Source organism: Aspergillus homomorphus (assembly GCF_003184865.1).
Source record: "Aspergillus homomorphus CBS 101889 unplaced genomic scaffold BO97scaffold_34, whole genome shotgun sequence".
Taxonomy (NCBI): domain Eukaryota; kingdom Fungi; phylum Ascomycota; class Eurotiomycetes; order Eurotiales; family Aspergillaceae; genus Aspergillus; species Aspergillus homomorphus.
Window position 1 is genome coordinate 271,522 of NW_020291920.1, and position 11,323 is coordinate 282,844.

General features: G+C 52.2%; 5 protein-coding genes across 5 annotated transcripts; 2 read left to right on the forward strand and 3 right to left on the reverse strand.

Moving 5' to 3' along the window:
• Positions 1-1,201: 1,201 nt before the first annotated feature.
• BO97DRAFT_472175 (uncharacterized protein) lies at positions 1,202-2,140 on the reverse strand (the record flags this gene model as incomplete). The annotated part of the gene is made up of 4 exons (XM_025700111.1): positions 1,202-1,715; positions 1,768-1,842; positions 1,886-1,927; positions 2,015-2,140. 4 exons carry the CDS (start codon positions 2,138-2,140, stop codon positions 1,359-1,361), a joined length of 600 nt encoding a protein of 199 aa, XP_025549032.1. The 3' UTR covers positions 1,202-1,358.
• Positions 2,141-2,580: 440 nt separating this feature from the next.
• BO97DRAFT_436580 (uncharacterized protein) lies at positions 2,581-3,398 on the forward strand (the record flags this gene model as incomplete). The annotated part of the gene is made up of 2 exons (XM_025697795.1): positions 2,581-2,746; positions 2,827-3,398. 2 exons carry the CDS (start codon positions 2,581-2,583, stop codon positions 3,396-3,398), a joined length of 738 nt encoding a protein of 245 aa, XP_025549033.1.
• A 146-nt stretch (positions 3,399-3,544) lies between these two features.
• Positions 3,545-4,625, reverse strand: BO97DRAFT_407426 (uncharacterized protein). The gene has a single exon (XM_025695636.1). It carries the CDS (start codon positions 4,537-4,539, stop codon positions 3,733-3,735), a length of 807 nt encoding a protein of 268 aa, XP_025549034.1. The 5' UTR covers positions 4,540-4,625; the 3' UTR covers positions 3,545-3,732.
• A 1,694-nt stretch (positions 4,626-6,319) lies between these two features.
• exg1 (glucan 1,3-beta-glucosidase) lies at positions 6,320-7,688 on the forward strand (the record flags this gene model as incomplete). The annotated part of the gene is made up of 3 exons (XM_025697796.1): positions 6,320-6,378; positions 6,435-6,829; positions 6,904-7,688. The coding sequence occupies 3 exons, from the start codon at positions 6,320-6,322 to the stop codon at positions 7,686-7,688; spliced, it is 1,239 nt and encodes a 412-aa protein (XP_025549035.1).
• A 378-nt stretch (positions 7,689-8,066) lies between these two features.
• BO97DRAFT_479745 (uncharacterized protein) lies at positions 8,067-11,305 on the reverse strand. The gene is made up of 2 exons (XM_025700711.1): positions 11,171-11,305; positions 8,067-11,043 (listed from the first exon to the last, which is right to left on the reverse strand). Exons 1-2 carry the CDS (start codon positions 11,222-11,224, stop codon positions 8,551-8,553), a joined length of 2,547 nt encoding a protein of 848 aa, XP_025549036.1. The 5' UTR covers positions 11,225-11,305; the 3' UTR covers positions 8,067-8,550.
• Between the last annotated feature and the right edge of the window lie 18 nt (positions 11,306-11,323).

Sequence of the window (11,323 nt, forward strand, 5' to 3'; positions counted from 1 at the left end):
TGATCCGATCCTGTCCACACTGCCAAAACAACTGGAGGAAGCGTGAGCCACTGAGGTCAACGATCTTGCCCATCGAATCTCCGCCGGACGGGGGAGGGGCGCGGAAGGATTCCGGAGCTCGGAGAAGGCTTGAACGATTAGGAGCAAATCTTGCTGAGATTTTTTCATACGGGTAGCATGAGGTATTTTCTTTCCCGGAACTGGAGTAGTAGATCGTAGCTTAGCCTAGACTAGACAGCTAGACTAAAGCAGACTAAAAGCTGCTTCCATGCAGGGGTAACCCGCTTTAGTCATCCGGGATTTGTTTTTGATTCGGCTTTGGTCTTTCTCCGCAGTGGGATCGGTGATGGTTCGATGGATTGGGGGGGGTGTACGTTCGAGTACTCCGGAATGGTCGGTGACTTGAATGTAGTGCGGCGGTACAAAAGCCGCGAATCGTAACCTGTACTACCGATGTTCGATGAGAGCTAGTCCACTCTAGATTAGAATAAGGCGGTATTCAAATCGAGATTGGCTTGATGGTTCTGGATTCGTCCTTCCTTGTCGTGAGCTGAGAGTGGGTGAACTAAACTTTCAGGCACCACCGTTTTATTTGATGTTGTACAACCCACACACAATCGAACCGGGGATGATCTTCGTCTTTTAGTCAGGGGAAGCGAGCCGGAGGGGTGTTCCATTGCCGGTTGCCGAGATTAAGATCGTAGGACGTGGGATCTTATTTTCTCTTGGGGACGGGGCCGAACGCCTTGGAGGCTCGATTCAATCGCATTGGTGTTGGTTGGTGGAGGAAGTGGGGAGTTAGTTGGCTTGGCTGGTTACTGGTAGACTGTTTAGATCTGTTGATCATCTTAGATGTTAGTCCGTGGTGTGGGTAAAGGTAGTCAGAGGAAAGAACCGCTTTGTCGCTAGTTGGTATTTTTGGTAGTAGAGCATTATGGAGTAGATGGTGGGTAGGAGGTTTCTCCGCGGAGATGAGCTTGAGGCCACTGAAAGGAGGGTATCTAGTTAGCCTGATAAGTAGAATGTCGATTGAAACTAGACTAGGCCATGTTACCCTCGATTAACTCTTTCAGAGTAGAACCGAGTGCAACATAGGCGTGCAACGCGCGAGTTTTATAATGAGTATTGTCTTAATTACCTGTCTGCTTAAGCGCGTTGCAATCAATCTACGTATTTACTGAATTTACAGAACACAAGAAGTCAAGTCGCGAGGCGCATTACCTGCGATCGAGCTGCGTTAAAAAGCTAGCTATTATGGAGCTTCATTTGGAAAGGAACTTCGTCTTTCCGAGCTTCTATTGTACATACCATGAATCAACGAACCATTTCGTGAAGTGCTGACACCCATCAACTACCTTTTAGATAGCTTTCTTAGGTGTGGACCGTATCATGTCTTTTCGGGGAGAGCGCGCTTGTGAATTCATACCCAGTTTCGCCAGCCACCAAGTTTTGTGCTTTCTAGAATAAGTAGCTAGATCATCCAATCCCTTTGAGACCGCAGTCTTCTGAACAGGTGATAGCACGATCGGGCCCTTCAAGCTGAGATCTCGAAGGATTCGTTCAGCGTCGCTGGCGTCACAGTTCTTCTTCGCGGTTGTGGGGCGCATGCCACAGCTGTAGATCTTGAACACCAAAAGGTCAAGCTCGGAGATATATGGAAGATTGCCAGTGCTGATAGACGAAATCGGGACCGCGGCAGAGGGAAGATAAAGTGGCTATTGACATGTTAAAAATCAATGGTTGTAGTATTTCATATTCAACGCTTACCAGATCAATCGGGCACATGTCAATCTGGATCACCTTTCCATTTCCAGAATTGTAGACAAGAAATTCGGCCTGCTGCTCAAAGGGGCTGTTTTTAAATGTCGGTCAGCCTCTTTTTCACACTGGCGGGCGCTCCCTGCACGGTAATGAGGAAATCGACGTCCTAAAAGATAAGCTGCGTGTTAGACTACTGTAACTCGAAGCTTCCGACGGGCCAGAAACTAACCTAAGTGGTGCGGAAGTAGCGAACGTATTTCATAATAGTCAGGCCACCGATGATGGCAATCTTCGCATCAGCGAATTCGGGAAGATATTTGAGATTGCGTATGACGACGTTAGCGGCAGGTTCAAGTTCAGCAAACGCACGGTCCGCCATGGTGACGAACGGTATACAGAATGCTTAGGACGCTTGAACGGAAGAATGGAGTCAGAAAAGTAAGGGTCTGGAATGGATGGAGACAAGGAGAAAGAAAGGAAAAGGATGAGCCAGGAGAACTAGAGGAATTGAACTCTTTCCTTTCACAGATGGTGTTGTATAGTGAGGAGTAGCACGAATTCATTGACTTCACTGACAGTGTTGTATAGAGAAGAATAGCACCAATGAGAACATCCATCGCCAGTACCCACCAATAGAATTGGAAGGAGGGATGAGACCGGGCCCAGGCCCTACCTACAGTGGCACTCACTCAAGGCTGCATACAGTAGGCAGGTAGGCCCATAGTCACGTGCATGATGGATATCGCTCTTGTTTACTCTTGAAGCTACCTCTTGCTTCTCGGTGTGATACACCTCAACGTGTTGACGTGCTTGCCCATGATGTCCGACTTCTTGTTCTCTGGTCAGCCCCTGGATCATGAGCTCGTCGCGTCTATCGCTTGTCTTCTCGACTTGGCGGACGTTCCTAGCCTTCTTTGGGGTAACTATCTACATACAATCTATGGGGTTCCTACTGTTGTCGACGTCTGTCACCGCCTGAACCTGAGTTTAATGAGGCATCTGCTGACATATCACAGGGCGCCGCCTTTATTGTTCCCGATGAGCTTATGGATACTGCCTTCTAAGTCCTGCTCAAGGCTAGTTTTATTCCTTGCACGCCAGAATTCGATTGCGGGCTTGCAGATGAAATCCTTGACCCTGTTCCCGCTGCACATCTCCATATCAGAGCAGATCTTTCAGTGGGGCTCTATCCAAAGTCTACTGTGCTCTTGGATTTCCCGAGCTTTGATATTCATTCCTCAGGAGCTGGCAACGCGGACGTGATACTAGCGTCAGATCCTCGTCTTCCCTCTGACCGGATAGGGCGCGGCCAAGGTTGTTTCTCCGAATTGCTCTATCCTGTTCGAATCCTAACCCCCGTTCGATACTGCGAGAGCATTATACTTCTGCTATGTCGTGACCTAGGGGGAAACTATCATTGCTACTGGAATGCGATGCTGATATACGTGTGGGAATACGTCGAGGAAACAGATATTTTCGATGAGGAAAGTCTTGGTCAATGTTATAGGGACTGGTATCAAGCGTTCAAAACCCCGGATATGAAGATATGGTCAAAGCTGAATGAGATCCGCAAAGACTTTGTAAAGCGACAGGTCCTTCCAGATGTCGATGTTGATTTGTCCTGGGCTCCGGGTTGATCGTGGATTCTGACTCTGCAATGGTCCGGGGATGAGACTAATCCTTTCCAAATGTTCCTGTAAATTTCTTACGCCACGAACTGGTGGTTGATTCTTTGTCTAAGTAAAGCGTCTGGCCTTCACAATGCATAAGTGATATCACATTCTGCTCCTGATAAAAGGCGTATTACGTACGTCATTCGAGAATAGAAATATCGATTTAGCTAAAACCCCGCTCTAGGACGTCGATGTCCTTGACATGACTTGAATTTGAATGACCTCTGCACCATCAAAACATGAAGATTGGAAAAGTAGTAGGCTCACTGTCTCAACGGATCGATGTTCTTGGCATGAGTTAGACTTGAATGACCTTCCCGGCATCGAAACCTGAAGACTGGGCAAAGTAGTAGCCACGCTGATTGGTGAACACTCTCTTCCCAGTGGTTGAGTCTTGAACATCACAGTTGAAATGGGTATGCCCAAAAGCCCAAAGCTTAACGACCTCATTTTTCCAACAGACCTCGCTCGACAGATCGGTCATGAAACCAGACGAAATCTTGCTGCTCACATGTCGAGGGTCGATAACTTCTTTCTGCGTTGACGGGCAATAATGGGTGAGAACGATGACCTTGCGATGTGGTTCCAAGCGGGCAATGGCTCCGACTTCGTGGTTCAGCCAAGCAAGATCGGCTCTGTGTGCTTCCTGCTGCGCCTCGATCGGCCAGTCATCAATGTGATAGAAATCATTCAAGCCGAGGTTGACAGTATCGATCTGATCATCGCCGACGTGCGAAAACAAGGTGCAGCCGAGGATAGTGACCGTGGGCGAAATATCGTAGCGTACCTGATCGAGGATGACAAGCTCCCCAATCAGCTCTCCGTTCCGAAATGAGCGATCGGCGTCGTCCTTGAAACGTTGCACGTGAGACTTGGTCTGGCTCCAGGTGCTATGGTAGGCTTCGTGGTTCCCGAGGACGAGAAAGACGATGCGGAAGTTTGCGAGTTGTTTGCGAAGAAAGAGGAAGAAGCCCTCGTCTCTCACGTAGCCGATATCACCTAGCAAGGCGAGATATGGTGCGCTGGGACTGATGTCATAGATATCGTAGGCAGCTGGCGTCTCCAGGTGGAGGTCTGATAAGACCTGGAGCTGTATTCCGGCCATAGTCAGGCGGTGGCATGCGACGCTGATCAACCAACAAGGTTGCTGTATGGTCTAGTATGCAGGCTTTTGTGGGCGTTGACCTAGCTCTACCCAATTAGTTTAACACTTGAAAGGAACCTTGAAGAAGGTAGGTAGGTAAGCAGGCTTGCGGGGCCGGCTCTACTGAGCCTTCCGGTGTAACTCCTTATTCTATAGAACACAGAGGTATAGCAAAAATAGGCTCTCAGCTATCCTAGCTACCTAGCAAGCAGTTACAAGTTGAATGCAGGTGATGCGCCTTGCGACTTCTTGTGTTCAGTAAATTCAGTATATACATAGACTGACGCCAAAGCCAGATAATGCTGTGCATGCCATAGAAGGTGGTCGGAAGCTTTATGGAAGTTGAACAATCACACCCATGGAATCGAAGCAATCAGATGAACTTTTGAAAGAGCTGGAAGTTCGTCTGCATGGCTATCTTCACATCTTCACATGAACGGGAGATGCCGGGGTTCATCCACGTGATGTTCTTTCTATCTCCGGATGCGGCCCGTCGCTGGAGTCTGTTCCTCATCACCTGGCCTGGTCCAATTGTCAACTTTCCAGATGTTTTGTCTCTCGCCGGTTTCAGAATCATGCCCAACTCTACTTGACCTTCGCAGCATATTTGCCGCTCAAGACGTTGTACTCAGGGATACCAATTGGTGCCCAACGATCTGCACAAAGAAAGGGAGAAGGAGAGAGGTGGGAGCCAAGGGCTCAGACTCACGGACTCACTCCCCTCACTATCAAGCCGGGATTGCAATCGACTCTCTATTGCCCGATTCAAGCTAAAGAAAGATAAGGACTGGAGGGCTTGGACATGATCTTCTCCTTATTCCACCAAGACCATGGTAACCTACTTGGTCCTCCTCCCTTGCAAAAGAGGAAATGGCCGCCGATCTACATCTGATCGCCATTCGTGACGTCCTATTTTAACTCATGCGGGGAAAAAAAAGGATCCAATGCCCCAAGCTTGAGAGCCTCGGCCGCATGGATTCATGGCGGACGGTCGACCTTGCATCCTAATTCTCCCTCTGCTTCCCGCGCCTGAGGTTGTGGTTCATCCACGCTCCTAACAGCTCTCCGGATCTTTTTGCCCTCCTGCATCCGTCAGGGTGACTTCACTTCTCGTTAATTGTAGGATCATGTGGCCGGTCTGAATCGCAAGGCGGGTCGGGGAAATCCTCCCAAGTGATCGGTGATATGTCACTTCCCACTGGAGCTCGTCCCTGACTTGACCCTAACCTGTCACCCTGTGGCGCGCGCGCCTTTGTACCGTCGTGATCGATCTGATCTCCAAGAAAGCCGAGCAAACCTAACGCTAGGTTTATTTTAAGGCTATTCTCCTTTTCTGTATGTCGCGAAGAGAGAGGGCCAAGAACCATCGCTTCCGTACCTATAGATCTTCTACTATTGAGCTCTCGCTAATACGAACGCTTTTTGTTTGGCCTGCTTTCGGCGTCTCCGCATCGTCGGTCTAACTTCAGGGCGTCGACAAGTGGTCTGGCCGCGAAGCAAAATTATCTGAACGCAGCCCCAATTGCGATCTGTGCAGATCACTTCGCGATCCCCGCTCTGGATTCGGGGTGTTTGTCTGTTTGCGTTCGTCTGACTCCCTGCGTGTTCGACTATTCTTTACTTAAACCAGAGGAATTCCATTCCTTTCAATGCAGATCACAGCCAGGATTCCTCTTCGCATCCCAGCCTCCTGATTCCTTTCGAACAATCACAGTGTGTTTGCAGAATGTTGGGTAAACGCATGCAAAAGGCGCTTCTGGCGCTTAGTCTCGTCGCCGTGGGCGCGGATGCTGCTGCAGTGTTCGTATTCCTGCCAGTCCTGGATTGTTTGTTTGTCAACTAACACACATACACAGGCGCTTGGAGAATGGAGCGAGTGCATTCGATTACAAGAACCAGAAAGTCCTTGGGGTCAACCTTGGTGGTTGGCTGGTGACCGAGCCATGGATCACACCTTCAATTTACGATAACGCTGGGAGTGCAGCTGTTGACGAATGGACCTTGACTCAGAGCTTAGGCAGGAGTGAAGCCCAGTCCCGGCTTTCTGCTCACTGGAGCACGTTCATCACGCAGGATGACTTCAACCGAATCGCCCAGGCTGGTCTCAACCACGTCCGGATTCCTATCGGCTACTGGGCCCTTGCGCCCATTGAAGGCGAGCCTTACGTGTATGGCCAACTAGAATACCTTGACAAAGCCATCACCTGGGCCCGAAGTGCCAATCTCAAGGTCATTCTCGATCTGCATGGCGGTGAGTTCTGCTTCTCTCCACCCCTTGCTCCCGATGTTCGGAGCACGATTTGATGCTGACGGAAAGATTTCCAGCGCCGGGATCCCAGAACGGGTTCGACAACAGCGGCTGTAAGGGCCCCGTGCACTGGCAGCAAGGGTCGACGGTGAACCAGACCCTGGTCGCATTCAACGAGCTCGCCAAGCGCTACCTGCAGCAGTCGGACGTAGTCACGGCGATCGAGGCGCTCAACGAGCCCAGCGTGCCGGGCGGGGTCAACCAGGACGGCCTCAAGCAGTACTATTACAGCACGCTGGCGACGGTGCAGAGAACCAACCCAAACACGGCGCTCTGCCTGCACGACGGCTTCCTGGCCGTGGACTCGTGGAACGGCTTCATGCAGAGCTCCAACGTCGTGATGGACACGCACCACTACCACGTCTTCGACACGGGCCTCTTGGCCATGGACATCGACGCCCACGTCAAGACCGCCTGCGCCTTCGCCAACCAGCACCTGGTCACGACCGATAAGCCCGCCCTCGTCGGCGAGTGGACCGGCGCCCTCACCGACTGCGCCAAGTACCTGAACGGGAAGGGCGTCGCCGCCCGCTACGACGGCACCTACGCCTCCAACAGCGCCGCCATCGGCAGTTGCGCCGGCCGCTCCACCGGCACCGCCGCCGGCCTCTCCGCCGACGAGCGCACCAACACCCGCCGCTTCATCGAGGCCCAGCTCGACGCCTTCGAGAAGAAGTCCGGCTGGATCTTCTGGACCTGGAAGACCGAGGGCGCCCCCGGCTGGGACATGCGCGATCTGCTGGCCGAGGGCTTGTTCCCCAGCCCATTGTCCGATAGGCAGTATCCCGGCCAGTGCTCCTGATTTCTTCTACTTTTTTTTTGGCACCTCATCTAATCTATTCTCATAACATCATTTGATCTTTTCTAGTTTTTCTTTTTTTCATAGGATGTTTAGCAAAGCCAGCAGGCATAATTCGCCATTATTATTGTTTGTTTACATTTGACACGAGAATGAACCATTTTGATCAGTCAGCCCACTGAGTAGTTATTCCACTTGATTGCTCAGTCAGCCCACTGAGTAGTTATTCCACTTGATTGCTCGGAAGTTAACTGAGGTGCACAATTGACCTTGATGTCTAGTGACGACAGTCATGTGACTTACTCTTCCACTGCCACATGGAGGCTTGCTAGCACTACAATCCTTGACGACGTAACACCTCATAGGAGAAGACACAAAAGACCCATGTTCATTGACGTATCCGCAAATTGCATTTATTAACATGGTCGATTGACTCAAACAAGAACAAAAAGAACCTAACCATCCGGAGGACATTGATTGAGAAAAACAGAAATAATCACCATACACCCACGCCAGAAGCACAGCATGCCTGATGCATCTCATTCAAACCCAAAGCGCCAATCCAGGTCATGTTGACACAATTTCAAATCAATTCATAGAGAACAAACACAACACCCAAGGAACAGAAAGCCGAAGTTGGACAAGATGCAGCGAGAGTCCCTGGACTGCCACCAGAACGAGATAAAGCCTACCAGAAACTCCCCTGATCTTGCAGCTAGCCAGCCAGCCAGCCAGCCAGCCGATAAAGGATTCCTCAGACTCAGATTCTGCGAGTTAACAATCTGTGCAAGTGATGTAATAGACAATCGTAAATTTAGTCATGCAGATGTGTGTTGCACGACGTAATGCAATGCTCGAAGCAAATTTATGAACGGCCCTTGGGCTGGGAAAGCAAATGCAGACGACTCATGGTCAGCACGCCTCGGCTGCGGGGACGAGCACTGCCCGGAGTGGTGCTGGTGGGGCTGGGACGTCCGGCGGAGGGTCTGGTTGCAGAGCGGAGAGGAGTGTGGGACCGGGGCTTGGTGGGAGTCGGAGTGGGCGCCGCACTCGAGAATATGGTCTTGGAAGCACTGGGTGTGCCTGAGGCCTTGGCGAATAGAGTGGAAGGACGGCCGGTTTTCTTGAACGGCGAAGGCGAGCTCATCTTCATGCGCTTGGCGCTACGCGCGTCAGCACCCGCATTATCAGCTGGCGGCACGTTTTCGGCATTGGTTTCCTCCGCCTCAACAGCCGTGCGGTTGCGCTTCTTGTGGCCAATACCGTGAGGCACGCCGGCGATCTCGGGCAAGGAATCGGCGTCGGTCTTCTCCTCCTCGACAGTCGGACGGTTGCGTTTCTTATGGCCAATACCGTGGGGCACGCCGGCGATCTCTGGCAGGGGAGTAGCGTCGGAAGGACGGACTTGGCGGATCGTAGGTGTGGTGGTCTGGCTAGTCCTGGGAGAGGTGCCACTCTTGCTGGGGCTGCGGTTTTGCTCCGGAGTCAAAGTAGGTAGGGTGGGATAAACAATGTCGGAAACGACTCGAGAAGCATTTGCAGTCGGAAGCTTAGACGGAGAAGGCGAGAGAACGGTTTCCTCGTTCCGATCCTTGACACAAGGAGTGAATTCGACGCGCTTCTTGGGGGAAGGAGTGTGCGAGTGTTCTTCGGTGGCATCCCAGGAGGAGCCGAATAGCATGTTTGAACCGAAGTGGGGAGCTGCCACATGGGTGCCTGCAGCAATCTTGAGAGGATCCTTGGAGAAAAGCTGGTGGGGTTGACGGAGGATCGACTTGAGGTGTCCAAGGGTGGGCAAGTTGCTCTTCAACCGGGGGTTGAAATCAGTCTGAGGCGTGCGTGGAACTTCGGGCTGTGTAGGAGCTGGGGACCGAACCAATGAAGGAATCATTGAAGTACGAGCAGGCCTCACAGTCGATGCACGCGCCGCCGAGGCCCGAGTCGGGGTCATCAACGACTTGCGGAAAGAGTGTTTGGGGCGAGGCAGTGCTGGCTTAGGACTGTTCAATGTAGGGAGACGGCTAGTGGAGACATCGTCGGCCGGAGTGTGCTTGACGCGTTTCGCAGAAGCGAGTACCGGAGCAGGAGAGGGTCGTGCAACGGATGTCTTGGAGGGAGACGGCGATTTGCTGTGTGTCTCGTCCAGCCGCGCCTTCGAGTTTGTTCTCTTGAGGGAATTCTTCATAGCCGGCTGGTAACGACCCGGAACGGCACGGAGGACTGAGGCATGGCTGGCAATAGAGTCCATCTTCCTGAATTCGGCCAGATGGGCGTCGGTGAATCGGTCGGTCTTCCCCTTGGGCTGCACAATCTTTCTCTCGATCTGCTCGGGTTGGTCCTGTGAGACACCATTCGCGCGACCCTGGATCATCTGGGCCTTGATCTTGGCGGCGTCCTGGCGCACAGTCTCCATGAGCTTCTTGGCCTCGTCGCTGAGCTGGGAATCCTGGTTGGTGAACTTGAAATCGAACGCGGGAGTGCCGTAGTATGCCGACGCGGGGGAGTCTCTAGTTTTGGTCGGAGTGTTCTCGATCGTAGCATCCTTGACTACATTGCCTTCCGCGTCTTTCTTGATGGGGTTGAAACCCAAGACCAAGCCGGAGTCAGGCTGCTTGGTGGTGCTCTGGTGAACCTTGCTGGGGTGCATTTCCTGGTGAGATGGACGCGCCATGACAGTAGAGGGGGTCTTTGCACCGGGGGCTTTCGTCGCCGCAGGTGTGGCTCTGAGCGGAGTAGAGACGCTAGGGATCCTGCTAGGAGTGCCCTTGAGCGGCGAAGTCAACTGCGCAACTCTCTTGGGAGTGGCTTCAACTCGAGCGGACGCGCCATTTGGAGTTTTCTTGGGCGTCGCTTCAGTCTTGTCGGACGCGTCACCCGCAGTTTTCTTGGGAGTCTCTCCGCTCTTGGAGAACGCGGCGCTCTTCATCTTCTTGAAAGTCGACTCCGCCTTGTCAAACGCGGCGCTAATCGATCGTTTTTTCGTCCGCTCCGCCCTTTCGGCCGCGGCACGCGTAGATTCGGGTTCAGATTCCTTGGATGCAGTTTCGGAGGTCTCGGCTGTCGCAGGAGCAGGCAGAGGTTGAGATTGTTCGCTGGCGAAGGCAGACTTCTTTGCTTCAACAGGAGTGTTGTTGACTTCGGGTTCAGGTTCGGGTTCAGAAGGGGTGACAGTAGCAGTCTCCTCGCGTTCGGCAACAGGAGGCAGGTTGTTTAGTTCCTGGGTGGGTTGGGTCGGTTTCCTGGATCTCGTCTTTCGTCTAATGTTTGGCTTTTCACTGGGTTGGTCGTCATGCCGATTGTTGACGTGATCCTTGTTGACGTGACTGCTCTCAGCGGGGCCAGCTGGTAGCTGTGGTTCCTAAGCGGGTCATCGAACATCAGTGACTGCAAATAGACATTCCTCACCCAACCCCCCGCCACCCGTAGGATCTCACCTGATCCCTTCATGGTGGTGGGTGGGATGCTTGAACGGGCGAATGCCTTACCTCGGACACGGATGCCTCGCGATTGCGCAGACGGGCGGACCGTCGGACCACCATGATTGCTATATACAATGGCTCTTTGATGGGAATCGGTAATATATCAGAATAAGAGGTGTGATTGGGATAAGAAGGGCAAATTGCAAAGAGAATGACGAT

What these genes read in the sequence shown, in the direction of transcription:
- BO97DRAFT_407426 (XM_025695636.1), bottom strand. Translation starts at nt 4,539, where the DNA reads ATGGCCGGAATACAGCTCCAGGTCTTATCAGACCTCCACCTGGAGACG.
- BO97DRAFT_479745 (XM_025700711.1), bottom strand. Translation starts at nt 11,224, where the DNA reads ATGGTGGTCCGACGGTCCGCCCGTCTGCGCAATCGCGAGGCATCCGTG. An exon ending in GCGAGGCATCCGTGTCCGAG is followed by an intron (nt 11,044 to 11,170) that starts GTAAGGCATTCG and finishes TGACCCGCTTAG; the next exon opens with GAACCACAGCTACCAGCTGG.